Here is a 15,212-nt window from a genome sequence, read left to right as displayed (position 1 = left end):
AAAAGTACGCATTCAAATAATTACTCAAAGTAAAAGTAAAAAAGTACAGGCTCTGAAATGTACTTTCTGAGTAAAGGTAAAAAGTATTCTTACTGGATGTTTCCTCCTCATGTCATATAATTTGAAGGCTATTCAATTTGAAAGGTCGTTACTTAACACACCCTTTAAACTGACTAGATTGGTTTTAATTGTGATGTGATGAATCATGAAGGTAGATGCACCTTTTGAAATCAAGTGTTTATTAATGAACTACTGTTTCACTCAAACAATATAAAACTAACATCATTAACTAGCGCAAAGCTAAAAAAAAATCATTTAGCTTTACCTCAATATGTTTTCTGAAATTGGATGGGGAATTCTTATAGGCGGCAAGCTTGTGGACTATAGCTTTACACAGGTCAAATGCCTTCTAGATTATTCAGGTATTCCTAATAAACTGCCCAGAGAGAATTTACAGTGAAATATTATGTTAATACAGTATGGATACATCGTGGCCTGTGATTGGCAGTAAAAGGTCCTTGGTGTACCCTGCCCCTGATCCCGGCCCCGGCCCACCTATGTGGAGTTTGCATGTTCTCCCCGTGCCTGCGTGGGTTTTCTCCGGGTCCTCTGGTTTCCTCCCACATTCCAAAAACATGCTTGGTTAGTTGATTGGACACTCTAAATTGCCCCTAGGTGTGATTGTGAGTGTGAATGTTTGTTTGTCTCTGTGTGCCCTGCGATTGGCTGGCAACCAATTCATGGTATCCCCTTCCTACTGCTCAAAGACTCCTGGGATAGGCTCCAACACTGCCCGCGACCCTTGCGAGGATAAGCGGTATAGATAATGGATGGATGGATATTCTTCATCAACATTTCTTTGCAGATGCCAAGTTTAATCTTCCCAGGCAATCACTAAATACAGAACTGTATAAATGTTTGCTAATTGGTTTGACATTTCTTATAAATTAGGGAGTACAAGATGGTCATTTAAAGCACCAATGCGTCGTCTTGAAAGGTTACATTTGCTCGATGTAAATCAATTCTCCATATGGTACGTGCAAGGTCACGTGCACGTTGAACTTAATCACACATTCATTATTAATTTTTCCCATAATGTCTCGTGTGTTACCGTGTTTTGCAGATTTGGCCTCCAGCTAAGGAATGTGCTGGCAGACTCGGTCTCTGGGCCATTCACAACAATAATGGTGAGATAAAATGATCTGAAGATGATGATTGATGATGACAAAAACATGCACTATTTACATTGTTTGCATTGCATGTATGTCTCATGAATGTCTTATCTTTACAGGGCAATATCAGCAAGGACAATCAGCGTATCATCCCCTCACTTCTAACAGTTGTTGACAGTCTGAGTCGAGATAACTTCATTCGTCACTCTCTTGCTCACGATGAAGACTTCTGGAAGGCCTTCCTGCTTGCCATCGTGAGTACCATCACATATCTGTTCTGTTGTGTAGAAAACATAGAAGAAGTAATCTACCATTGATCAAAAGAATTGCTTTTGGGAACACTAGTTGTGAGGCAGAGTTTATAGTAGGGCTCAACTAATACGGAGTTTTTCAGGCCAATGTCAAGTCTGATAGTCCTGGCAGAAAATAAATCGGATAACTGATTAATCACCTGATTGATTTTAAAAATTATTATTATTAAAGAGCTCATCTGTTTTCTCAATTTGGTCATGTAATGTTTGCAAGCTGAGCCGTGACTGATCGTTAAATGCACACAGGTGGACACAATAATCATTGACGAGACAGACACAGAAATGCTGAGAAAACAAAACTAAAAAAACCCAAACATGACAGTACCCCGCCGCAGGATGTGCACCGCTGGGACAGGGACGGGTGGCGGCCGGCTAGTGATGGGTTGATGATACCTCATGGAGTGTATTGACACAGTACACGAACTGTGTTGACGCTGTATTGATACTGTGTTGGTCAGTCAACACTGACCTCTGCTGTACATCAAAAATCATTGCAGGTCACATTATGTAAAAAAGGAAAAACTTGCATGCTGACCCAACATTAGCTTGTGAAATAATATAAAATCATTATTCAATTGCTAGTTTTGTACTTAAAATGTCATCTTTGTATATTGTGTTTGCGCCATTTGTTTGCTGTTTGTGAAGTTGTTGACGAGAAGAGTTCAAAATCTGCTTGTTTGTGTAAAGGCTCAAATGCATGTAAGATTCAAATTCATCTAATAAAATTTAGAGATAACGTGCAACTTATGTATGGGATTTTGTTAACCAAAGTATCCAATCTCCATCCAACAAACCCACAACATGTCGATACAGTTTGTTTCCTTATAAACACAATTTGACACGGCACAGCCAAACGACACACTTCCTGTATTGGTCACATGATTTTTTGTTAAAGCGCTACACGCAACAATACGGTGTTTCACACTTGAGATCTCGGCGCAGTGCTAGTCCTGTCACTAGCGGCCGCAGGCCATGCGCCGCTGGAGCCAGGCCAGGACTCATGTCCTGCGGGTCCATTTTTGGTCGGATCGTTCTGTCATGGTTGCGAGATAGAGGAACCAAATGCAGGGAGGCAGGAGAAGCAAGGCGTGCTGAAGAAAAAGATTTATTAACCAAAAAACAGGATAAACAAATCTTGAAAAATCTAAAACTCAAAGTAGCAAAGAAATCTACAAATCTCACAATTGAATCAGAGTTCTGTATTAAATATAACATGTACATTATATAGCTTCTCAAACTATCATGTGTTTACTTTATATATGTATTAAAAAAAACCCGACCCATTTATTATTATTTTGTTTCATCTTGTTTTTTGAACTGTTGAATGTCCTTGCAGAAGAAATGCATTGCATGCAGTTACAATGAGATACTTTACCCTCTCCTTGGGTTGATCATCAACCTTTCAACACTGACCTCCCCTGTCATCAAGGTAAGGTTATTCTATGTCAAACTCTTTGAAGGCCACATAAAAAATAGCATACATTTGTGGATTGTGATGAGTGATTTCTTGTATTAAGATATTAAGAGGTGAGAGATTTTTCTGCAGGAAAATGCAGTTTCATTGTGTTGCTGCTGCCTTGACCTGCTGAGCGGGGATGACGAAGGTGTTGTTACTGTGAGTCAGTGATTCGTTTTCTAGCTCTCTAAGACACTAAAACAGAAGGCATGGGAAGGGCCTAACTCCATTATATATATATATATATATATATATATATATATATATATATATATATATATATATATATATATATATATATATATATATATATATATATATATATATATATATATATATATTACAGTGACACTGAAGTTTCCTAGAAAACTTTATTTTCCAAAGCAAAACCACATCACATTTGTAGGTCATTTCATGTCAACAAAGCCCTAATGTAGAAGCTGAATTTCTCATTGTTCAGTGGGTGCTGTATATATGTCACTGTATTTGATTAAAAGCTCGCTAATGGCTGTTTCAGCAGTTCCACTCTACCTAAGCAGATGCCTTAGTGCCCTACACCTCCACCCATCTGTCTCGTCACTCACTTTTACTGCACACCAACTGCCTGGCAGGCTTATTTTTTTCTTGCTGCCTCATGTCAACATCCTTTTTTTGACATTGTCTGCTCTTCCTTTTTTTTTTATATTGTCTGATCTTCCCTCAATGCCTTTTTTAACACATTGTTGGGTTTGCTAAAATCCCTGAAACATGAATACCAAGTACTGTCCCCTTAGAAGCAATTACTGATGCCCTTTTTACATTGCCTTTGCAAGTATTTTACTGTTCAAAATATAACAAAAGAAATACAATATGGATAGATGTTTTGAGACACACCCCTTGAATTGATGGATTTGTCCATCAGATGTGAGGCGAGACATCAAAAAAAAAAAAAACCTCAAAGGTAAATGGGGCGGCCAGTATGCCACACGGCTTCCACATTCCACAGACAGAAGGACACGTCATTGTGTTGCGCACACTTTGGTTAAGAGCGACCATGAAATTGTGCTTTATTTGAGTGTTTTCTATTTTCACTGCTTTAAATTGGCCAGAATTGCATGAAAATTACAGACGAAGTAGGGATGGACCATTAGAATCAATTTGTGAAAAAAAATGTGACGATTTGGACTTCCGAGGTTTTCATCCGACAGCGATGATGTATTTTATTTTATTATTTTTTTTTTTTATTAAACTTTTCACTAGTGAACAAGCATGAAAACAATGTGGATATAGCTCTATATAGATGGAGCACCATCAACTCCCAGCAGCAAATCAGAACACAGTTCCTCAGAAAAGAAAAAGTGACACTTCTTGTACATCCACGTATACAATATCTTAAACACAGAACAATATGAAAAAAAAAAAAAACTCACATCAAAAACAAACAAACAAAAAAATAATAAAATAACTGAACATTTGAGTGGAATAACAACAAAAGGGTACCTTATTTATCCAATCCAGCAATACCATAGGTTACTCTGAATTGAAATGTCACAATGTCTCAAATTTTTCACATTCATATCTAAGAATAAAGGGCAGCTTCTCCATTTCAAAAATCTCCCCAACCACCTTAATCTAGTCCTCGACTATTGGGGGACAACCATCTTCTTGTTATTGCTTTTTTGCAAGCTAATACATTGTTGTAGATGTATGGATGTATGTCTGAGCAAATCCATTGATCGAGACAGGTTTCAATCCCAAGCACAGGGCCTCAAAAGTCAGGGGAACCACTACTCGCAGGATTCGCCCCATAATCAACCTTGTCTCCTCCCAATATTTGGAAATGACCGGGCATTCCCAAAACACATGAAAATGCGAAGCTTTGCTGTTACCACAGGATCTAAAGCATGCTGTGGTCCCTCCTTGTGAAGTCTTTTGAGCTGGAACTCTGAAGAACCTGACCACATTCTTGTACCAAATTCCCTCCAAGAGCGCGTTGATGTACTCCTCCATTGCTGCGACAATATTTTCTCCTATGCTTCCACCTGAATTGCAATATTACCCTCCATCCCACTTCTTCATTATATATGTTGTATCCCCTCCTCCTAGACCCTGCAACTCCTTATATATTTTTGATATGTTGCCCCATCCCGGGTCAGACTTGTAGCTAAGTAGGAATATCTTGATTAAGCCCAAGCCTAATTGTTGGACCCAACCTTTACATAAATTTCTCTGCACATAATGTCTACGTTGCAGAAATCCATAAAAGTCTTGATTGCTCAATCCAAATTTGTTTCTAAAATCTTGGAATTGTCTCAGCACGCCTCCCTCGAAAAGGTCATTGTATATCGTTAACCCTTTTCCAGCCCAATTTTTAAATCCTGCATCCATTCTATTTGGTAAAAAATCTGAATCATACCCAATCCATTTTAAGAGCAAATATGGGCTTTTATCTTTGTCTTGCTTTACTATTCTGTACCACATCATGATTTAATTTTTTATCCAAGGATTAACAGCTTTAAGTTAATCAAACCAGCATCCACTATGATCGCCTGCAATTGAATATCACTGGACACACGACACTCAATATCTTTCCACTTCGCGCTGTAGGATGGATTGCAGATGTTAATCAAAATCTTTACCTGAGTTGCCCTATTTTTAAATGTGATATTATTTTATCCAACTCTTGAAATGCACCCTTGGGTATGTCAACCGGTAAAGTTTGGAATAGATATAATAATCCAGGCAACACATTCATTTTAATTGCTTCCATTCTCTACAATAATCCCAAAAATGGAACAAGATCCCATCTATTCTAGACTTAATTTGGGCAAGGACAGGGTCATAATTCTCAGATATAATTGTGTCCAAATCTTTTGGAATATTCATGCCTAAATATTTAATTGATTCCGAATCCCAGTTCACATTGAATGCTTCTCTTATCAATTGGCTAGTAGTGTACTTGAATGCTAATATCTGGGATTTGTGGGTGTTAAATTTGTACCCTGAAAATCCTCCGTATACCCTCAGGGTCGAAAGCAATTCGGGGAAAGAAGTAGATGGCTTTGCCAGATATATTAATGTATCATCTGCAAATAGGGCTAACTTATGATCCTCCTGGGCAATAGTGATCCCCACTATCTTGTCGTTCTGCCTTATCCATTGACTCAGGGGCTCTATAAAAATGGCAAATAAGAGTGGGGAAGTAGGGCAACCCTGTCGACATCCCCTTTCTAAACCAAAAGAATCCGTTAAACCACCATTTAGCTTTACTCTGGCCAATGGTTTATCATATATCGTCTGTATAGTTCTCACGAAATTTTCCATAATACCTTATGTAAAAAGGACCAATTGAAAGAGTCAAAGGCCTTTTCAGCGTCCACCCCCAATAAAACAGCCTCTAAATTATGTATCTTTATATAATTAATTATATGTAAAGTTCTTCTGATATTATCCAAAGTCTGCCTTTCCCTGATAAAACCAGTCTGGTCTAACTGTATAATGTTTGGATGTGTCATTTGCAGATGCCTTGCTAAAATTGATGTAAAGAGTTTATAATCTTGGTTCAAAACTAATTGGGCGGAAATTAGCACAATCAGATTTATCTTTCCCCTCCTTTGGTATCAGAGCCATGATTGCCTCTCGCCAGGAAGGGGGATCACACCATTCACTAGGATCCAATTGAAAGTTCTCAATAATGGTGGAGATAAAATGTCACTATAAGTCTTGTACCACTCTGATGGGTAATCATCTGCGCCCGGGCATTTGTTCGACTTTAGTCGAGAGGCTGCCTGCTGCCATTACCTCAGCCATTACAACTCCATTCTGGTCTCCAGATACCGTGGAGAGATTTAGCGACGCCAGCAAAGCATCAGGTGTTCCCCCACCTTCTGGGGCCCTTTGAGAATAGAGATCCTTGTAATATCTTTCAAAACAACTTTGGATATCTTTAAAGTCATGTTTCATTGACTTGGTAATTGGGTCCTTAATTTTATGTATCGCCCTCTCTGCTTGTTGCTTCCTTAATTTATATGCTAATTTTCTCATCGCTTTGCTACCCGCCTCACAATAACTCTGTTTTAAGAAAGTACGTTTTTTCTGAACATCCATATCATAAACCTGCTTTATCTGACTTTTAATTTCCATAATTTCTTGAACAACATCCGATTGACAATTTTTCTTATGTTGGCTTTCTAACTGATGTAATGCTTTTTCTAGGATTTCCAATTTTTCCCGTCTGAGCTTCTTTTGTAAGGCCAATTTTGCAATAATTTTCCCTCTCAAAACTGCCTTGCCTACATTCCACTCCATAGTTGGGGATACTTGCCCATTATCATTTTCGGACAAATATAGCACAATTTCCTCTTTGATTTCCTCTTTCATCTTTCCCCGAAGAGCATTCAAGTTGAATCTCCATGCAAAAGGATCTTTATCATCTTTTATATTTAAATCCAAATAGACCGGGCCATGATCTGACAAATACATTACACCAATTTTACATGTCCTCACTAGGCCGATATCTTTACAATAGTTAAAAAAATAATCGATCCGAGAAAAAGTGTTATGTGGCGCCGAGTAGAAAGTGTAATCTCTGGCGGATGAGTTGAGCTTTCTCCATACATCACAAATGCTCACAAATCTCCTTTATCATCTTTCCCACTTTATCAGCTACTGGGCTATTGTTTGATAGTGAGGTTCGTGACACATCTGTCTTGAAATTCAGTCTCATATTAAAGTCACCACCACATATAACCAATCCCTGGGCTTTAGTTATCATTAAATCGAAAATGTGTCTATAGAACCCCCATGATGCACCTGGAGCCCTCCATTTTACCCACAACCATATTATATCTCCCTTCCTTGTCTTTAGTTTCTGACTCCAGCTCAAATATTACCTTTGCCGAAATAACAGTAGCAACCCCTCTTCTATGCCCTTTCTCGTAGGAGGCTGAGAACACCTGATTAAGTCCCTGTCTTCTAAATTTCAAATGTTCTGAATCATTTAAATGGGTTTCTTGCAGGAATAGTCTACCCTATCTTTTGACATTTTGCCAAGAATTTTCCTTCTCTTAATAGGATTAAGGACACCTTTCACATTATAAGAAGCAAACATAAGTGTTACTTTGTGACTTAACATTAAAGAATAACTGACACCTATTGCTTAAGTAACCCCATTTCCACTCAAACTCTAACAACATATTAACTAAGAAAAAAACAACAATAGAACAAATTCTGAGAAAATACCTCCGTGTAAGCGTTCTGTTGAGAGGTCTCAGATGTGACCCGAGGAAAGGCAGGATCTTCTGCTGGCTCGGAGGGAAAGCCTCCACACAGGTCTACTTGTAGAGGGCCCTCCATCAATTGCGTAATTTTTACTTTACAGGCAGTTGATATACTACTTTAACCATAAATATATACAGTAAAAACTTGTTCTTCTCTTTTATGAAGAATAAGTGGATAAATGCTCGAAACAAATGTTCTGATGAACTGATTAAAGGTGAGCTCACGCTTGACATGACATGTCTTGCTCATAATTTTACTCTGCAGTAGTCAAAGACAAACCGCTCCTCGCTGCAGCAAGATCTCAGAAGAAATATAAATGGAAAAAATAGGCTGTCTCCACATAATGTGGCATTGAGCTGTTCATAAGTTATCAATGTTCTGCTTATTATTTATTGTTTTATATTAATGTATACAGTTTTAAGTAGAAAGGTTTCTAGAACTTCGAGAGATATTTATTTTGATAAGTAAATTTTTTAGTTTGTATTAAAGTATATTTCTGGATAATAACTTTTTAATGTGTTCATCCATCCATCCATTATCCAAAAGGAGCCCATTCCAGCTGTCTACGGGCAGCAGGCGGGGTACACCCGTACAGCCAATCGCAGGGCACACACGAACAAACAACCATTCGCGCTCACAATCATACCTAGGGACAATTTAGAGCATTCAATCAACCTACCATTCATGTTTTTTGAACGTGGGAGGAAACTGGAGTACCCGGAGAAAACCCACACAGGCACGAGAAGAACATGCCCACTCCACACAGGAAGGCCAGGGCCGGATTCAAACCCACGACCTCTGCACTGTGAGGGCAGACGTGCCGTCAACTCGGGTTTAATTAAATAGTTAAAAATGGTTTCACCCACAAAAATAAATAAATAAATAAACAAACAAAAAATAAAAGTCACGCAAGGCAGGTCTGACGATGAGGTGTCCCTTATTTTTTTTTCAGGGAGTTGGCAACCCTAACACATATGCACATACATGCATGCACTCTAAACGTGTATACACGCATTTTTGAGACAAATAACATACACTTATCGGACACTTATATTTTCCCAAGCCACGCAGAGCTGCAACATAAGGATGAAAGAGCCGCATGCTGCTCCAAATCTACAGTGGTACCTCGAGTTACGAGTGCCCTAACGTACACGTTTTTCGAGGTACAAGCCATCACATGACTTGCGAGCAACAGAGATGGGAAAACCAAGTCCAGAAAGTAAAAATCCTGCCACAGTTTGGCTTTAGCCACAGGTGCTTCCATTCAACTGGCGGGTAAATTAGTGTAGTTGATTAGAAGCACCTGTGGCTCAAGACAAACTAGGGCAGGGTTTTACTTTCTGGACCTGAATTATCCATCTGTGGCGAGCAATGACTTAGGTTACAAGTAAGCTTCAGGTTTTCTACAGCTCCAGTGAAGTGAAAAAAATGGAACAAAATGGAACCTCTAAAGTTCCATTTTCACAAACAAATAACTTGAGACTTTTTTTTGTATTTCCCCCCAAAATACACATTTCAAATATGAGCAAAATGGCTTAATTATTTGGTTGAGAAGTATGACAATGTTTCTGAGTTAAAAAAAAAAAAATCACTGCAGTTCAATAATGCACGGATTTTTGCTTTACAGGGGTCGGCCCTGGTTCCTATCTCCTCCAAATAATGGGATTCCACTTTCACTTTCAATCATTTTGAACCCCTTTTAATTCAAACCCAAATTATTTTCCAAAACTGCTTGAGTGTAACTTTTAGGGATCTTTTGAAACCTTATTGCGGTGTGCACGTCCCAAGCACTATGCTCTGATACTGCTTTATTTTGACTTTGGTTTTGTTGTTAAAGTTGTGTGCCAGGTGTGGAAAAGGGGTTGTGGATTACAAAGTTTGGGAAAGGCTAGGTTAGAACTTTAAAAAAAACCTGATCTTTAAATCACATGATACAAAAGCAATTTTAAGATGCTGAAGCAGTGGTTGGTCCATAATCTATAAATTGCCTCCCAAATAAAACAAGATCCTGGGTCCTTTCTTAAATACATGATTTTCTCTATTCATTGTCCTGTCCTTTATCATTTTACAGCCACAAGACGAAACTCTCACCACCTACACAATGCCTTTTTGCTTCTCTACTGCTTCAAGCCAGTCTCTAATGCTTATTGATTCCACGTACTAAAGTTAGCACCATGTATCCGTTCTCCATTTGCAACCAATCTCTATTGTGAGTCAGTCCTCCTGAGCGAGAGGTCATTTTCTTTGAATGCTCTCTCTCTCTCTCTCTCTCTCTCTCTCTCTCTCTCTCTCTCTCTCTCTCTCTCTCTCTCTCTCTCTCTCTCTCTCTCAGATAGCTTTTTCCACCCTCTCTCAGATAGCTTTGTTTTCCACCCAACCCAGTAGTTCCTTGATACACTCCACAGTTTGAAACGCTACACTTTGCTTTGTGTTCCTTTCACCTTTTCGTCTGAATGTCCATTGTTTTGATAACGTTCTTCTTTTTGCTCCAGAGAGCCATGGGTGTGTTGAGCGCCGTCCTCCCTCAGTCCCCCGAGGCTGTTAATTATGTTGTTCAGCGAGATGTGGTGATGACGGTGCAGCGACAGCTCAAGGTGCCTAACTGTACACACAACCAGAGTCACTTTAGGGGACTTGATGCCTGAAATGGAACATACTGTTTTTGAATACAGACAACCAATTTCAATGTATAGTAAGTACAGTACTGAATACTGTGGAACACATTTTTGACTTGACATCCGCTTTAAAGGGTTGAACTTGGTCTTGGCAGCTACTGTAAAACACAACTATCACTGCAGTCATTAATAATGGATGCTTGAATTCTATTTGTTTAATTACAGGCAGTGATTTTTTTATATGACTTGACTTGCTCAAATCAGGGAGTCTGACCACTATTTCCTGTTTTAGTGTTCTTGGACCCTCTGGGAGAATTTTATTCAGTTCAAAAACATGTTCCCCAGTATATTTGTCGAATAATGTGTTTATTTTTTTTTTTTTTGACTGGATGCCAGCAAGCAGACTTGGCTACCACTAAGTACGCTGTAAAGATTCTGACGGTGTGCTTGGCCGCCAGCCAGTTGGCCCGGGAGGAGCTGGTGAAGTCTGACAAAAGTAAGCAATGAATGACAGAATGCCTTTACGTTTCACAAGCACAAATGGCATTTTAGGCTTGACCGAATAAGCAAAATACATGTGCACGCCTGTTGATCTTTATGGCATGCACACACGACTGTTCACTTATTGGAACACTCATATTCTCTTGCAATTTGCTTCTTGTTTATCGTTTGCCACAGACCTGTCTGTTCTTCGTCGTTTGCTGAGCTCCAGCTGTGATGAGATGGTGTCAGGAAATGCTGCCCTGAGTTTGGCCCATTGCCTCGAATTGAAGGGTATTGCCAGCAACCTGCTTGGCACTGATATCGTGCTTGAGCTGCTACGCCATGCTGCCGGAGACGCTAAGAGGACAGCTGTGCAGCAAAATGCAGCCATTGCACTGGGGAAGCTGTGTCAATCTGAACCCAGGTGCGCCCTCACCTTGCTTTACAGAGCACATGCTATTGATTGTATGATAGAAAAAGTTCTGAAGCAGCATTAAATGACAAGAAAACCTCCGCTCAAAACCCAAATTACAAATGTCGTTCCTCTCCAGCACCCATGTTGACTAATATAAACCATGAATTGCTTTAACAGTCACATGGACTTCATGATAAAGAACACAACGAACCAAATGCCCTTTGCCAAGAAATTGCGAGAAGATCAATAATTGTCTTATTAGCATTTTTACTTTTGTACATTTCACTGAATACCAAATGGAATTGGATCAAAAGTTTCACAAACCCTGTGCTAAAATGAGGTGACATTGGTCATACCTGAATGGCTTACAGCTGCATTCTCATTGCACATTAGCTCAAGTGACCCAGATAAGATTTTTTCGTCCATCTGGTGCATTTTATGATGTGCATCATGGCAGCCTTAGCAAAAAATAAGTTATGAAATATAAGTAATAAATATAATCTTTCGTGGTACAGTCTCAGTGCGCTAGCATCAATATTGATATTGCAGCCATCTGATGAAATTCGTCATATGTCGTAAACACTACAAAAGTCCAGTTGTGCTTCATTGTCGTAATTGTTTTTCTTTTCGCTATTCCGTTGAAATTGTGGTGTATTATGGGTGCGTTTTTTCACCATACAAAAGAATTGAATCAGAGTGTTGTAAATTACTCAGTGATTCTCACTTATAGAGTGACAACTGTATCGGAGCATGTAAACATCCCACAGTGGTACGGACAGCACGAAACCATACATTCCATAACTGTATGTCTCGATATTGCTCTGCAGACAATAAACAATAGGTGTCTGTATTGATCTTAATATCTCCATTTGGCTCTGCTCGTAAATTACACCGGGTAATGAGTTATACGCTTTCAGGCAAAGACACGTCACTACACAGATGAATGAAACTATACAGCGTATATACATTTTGAAACATTTGTATTTTATTACTTCATTTTGATTTAGTTTTCTTCAAGGTAATGTGGTGAGCGGCGTGGGCACTGATGTTGACCTTGATTCAATTTGTGCCATTCTGTAACTTAAGAGAGTAGGAGAGAAAGAACAAAGCATCAGAGAGTGAAACATGTCTGCTTGTTATATTTTGTCCACAGCAGAACTCTCCTCATACAATTATTTTCCTCAATAATTAGACCTGATGTTGCGTAAAATCAAAGTCAAGCGCATGCTGGAAGTCATCGCCTTCACAGTGTTTCTTTGTTTTAAATGCTTTTGCTACCTCAAGACCAAAGAATATGTTGACCTTTATTCATAAAAGCACAAACCTAGTCCCCATTTTCATTTTATTTTTCAGGCATGTGAGCAAACTTCGAGAGCTGCACGGCTTTGAGATCCTGCACTCGTGTATGAAGCTCATTAAATGAGGATGTGAGAATCTAGATATTTGAACTTGAAACAGTGTTCTTGACTGACCTTGTTTTTCAAGCCCATGTGGAATGTAGCATCACTCATTAGCATCAGGATACAGCGACGGTGGGGCCAGTTCAGTTAGCGTTGCCATATTAACGTGATTAATACATCCCCAAATCACACTGACGGTAATGTTAATTATGCTAAATATGAAACATGAATCCAGCAAGACGTTTGTCCCAAATCTTTCAGCCGCCGGGCAACATGAATGAATGATACTCGCCAACCTACAGTAACACATAGTTGGAATAATATGTCTCACCTACAGCTGCTATAGTTTCAAGGGACTATAAATATATTTATTTTGAAAAAATAATAATAGTTTGTGGTTACCTTTAACATTGTTCTATTTTTTGGATGTTTTGTGCCTGTTTGAATGGTGCAGATGGTGGCAAAAAATTGAAAATGTAATTAAATTAAACAAGTATGTTTAACAGTGACAATTTAATTATGAACAGATTAAAAAACAGTTTGAACATTTTTTTTTTTTTTTTTACAAACGTATTGCGTCAGATGAAGGAGGAACTATTTAAATATTAAACAAACCCACAGGGTGAATGTCAGAGCTGAAACTCTGGAAGAATAATGTTTGCACACCCCATAGGTTTTTGGAAAACTGTTCTGCGGATAAATATTCACATTGTTTGCCTCCCCTCAACAGCAACATTGCAAAGAGTAGATGAATGTGTTGAATGTGGAATGAGGTGAGTAGTACAACGTAGTAAAGACATGATTACGCTGCCAGGCACTTGACCGCAGAGGCACACAAATTAGATAATTTCCCACGGCACACAATTTGAAAAACATTGCTCTACACAACAGTTTTGAGGTGTAATATTTGTCTTGCACCCTTGGTACATTTTTCTTTTGTTCTTTAATAAATAAAGGCTTCCTACACTTTAAAACAGTTGGGTTAAAAATAACACAATTTTGGGTCGATTTGACCCACTTTCTTGCATTGTTTTTTTACAAAACAGCCAATTTTTAGGGGGGTTGTTTTTCACAAAAGCACAAAACAGCCCATTTTTGGGGGGTTGTTTTTCACAAAAGTACAAAACAGCACATTTTTGGGGGGTTGTTTTTCATAAAACTACCAATTTTTTGGGTTGTTTTGAGCAAAAACAACGAAGGAAGTTGGGTCAAATTGACCCAAGTTGTTGTCCATCTTTGACCCCAAATTGTGTTATTTTTAACCCAACTGTTTTTAGAGTGTAGTGCAAATCAAAGAACATTTTGTTGCACTTCTCATTTGTGTGGTTAACAAGAATTTCAGGAGGATTTATTATTTTGCAGTCGCGACCACAGTGTTCCTAAAGTTAAAATAAGACAGCTTTCAGACTTACGGGTATATGTCAATTTTTCTTGCAAAACTGAATGCTTCAACTAAAGTGTTTCCTTACCTGGGACTTTTCGAGGTGTTGGAGTGAGTCAATTTTCTATTTTACTTTCTCACCATTTATCCAAATGGACATTTGTGTGGTTTGACTTTCTGCAAAAGCGATTTGATGCGGTTGAAGTTAGTTCTTTTACAAAGCATTCAGTACAAAATACTGATCTGTACCTTCAACGCCATAAACAACCTTGCTCCTCCATATCTCTCGGACCTCCGTCGCATTGCTACACCCTGTCGGCCTCGTCTTTAGAACTCACTACCACCTGACCTCTGTAACACAGACTCATTATCCCTCTTTTAAAACACCTATTCCGGACTACTTACTCCCTTTAATGATGCCCATATCATTTGCTATTTTAACTTATGTTTTATGTTCTGTTATTTTATTGTACTGATTTTAATGATGTTGTATAGTGACCTTGAGTGCCCTGAAAAGTGCCTTTAAATAAAATGAATTATTGTCATTATTATTGTTATTATTATTATTATTATTACACCAAATCATTCACGCATTCTTTATGGTGTTGTACTTTCTTAGTGTGTTGAGGCACAGACACTAAGAATATGCATTATTAATTGAGGGATTGAATGAAGTCAAGTCGAGTCACTTAGATACCAAGTGCCAAGTGAAGTCAAGTC

The 15,212-nt window shown here is 38.6% G+C and overlaps 1 protein-coding gene across 1 annotated transcript in view; it reads left to right on the top strand.

The window, feature by feature from the left end:
• The window catches only part of ttc12 (tetratricopeptide repeat domain 12), a 29,954-nt gene extending 14,999 nt beyond the window's left edge, over positions 1 to 14,955 (top strand). The window contains exons 14-21 of the mRNA XM_086035771.1: positions 1,124 to 1,187; positions 1,292 to 1,426; positions 2,820 to 2,912; positions 3,030 to 3,098; positions 10,691 to 10,792; positions 11,210 to 11,309; positions 11,492 to 11,720; positions 13,065 to 14,955. Coding sequence (XP_085891897.1) covers positions 1,124 to 1,187; positions 1,292 to 1,426; positions 2,820 to 2,912; positions 3,030 to 3,098; positions 10,691 to 10,792; positions 11,210 to 11,309; positions 11,492 to 11,720; positions 13,065 to 13,134 — 862 coding nt within the window. The 3' untranslated portion in view covers positions 13,135 to 14,955. The remainder of the gene's footprint in view (positions 1 to 1,123; positions 1,188 to 1,291; positions 1,427 to 2,819; positions 2,913 to 3,029; positions 3,099 to 10,690; positions 10,793 to 11,209; positions 11,310 to 11,491; positions 11,721 to 13,064) is intronic.
• The last annotated feature ends 257 nt before the right edge of the window (positions 14,956 to 15,212 follow it).

This window comes from Filicampus tigris, chromosome 7 (assembly GCF_054856515.1).
Source record: "Filicampus tigris isolate MCC_2025a chromosome 7, RoL_Ftig_1.0, whole genome shotgun sequence".
Lineage (NCBI taxonomy): Eukaryota > Metazoa > Chordata > Actinopteri > Syngnathiformes > Syngnathidae > Filicampus > Filicampus tigris.
Note: the sequence above shows the minus strand (reverse complement) of the source record. Positions and strands in the feature narration are given on the sequence as shown.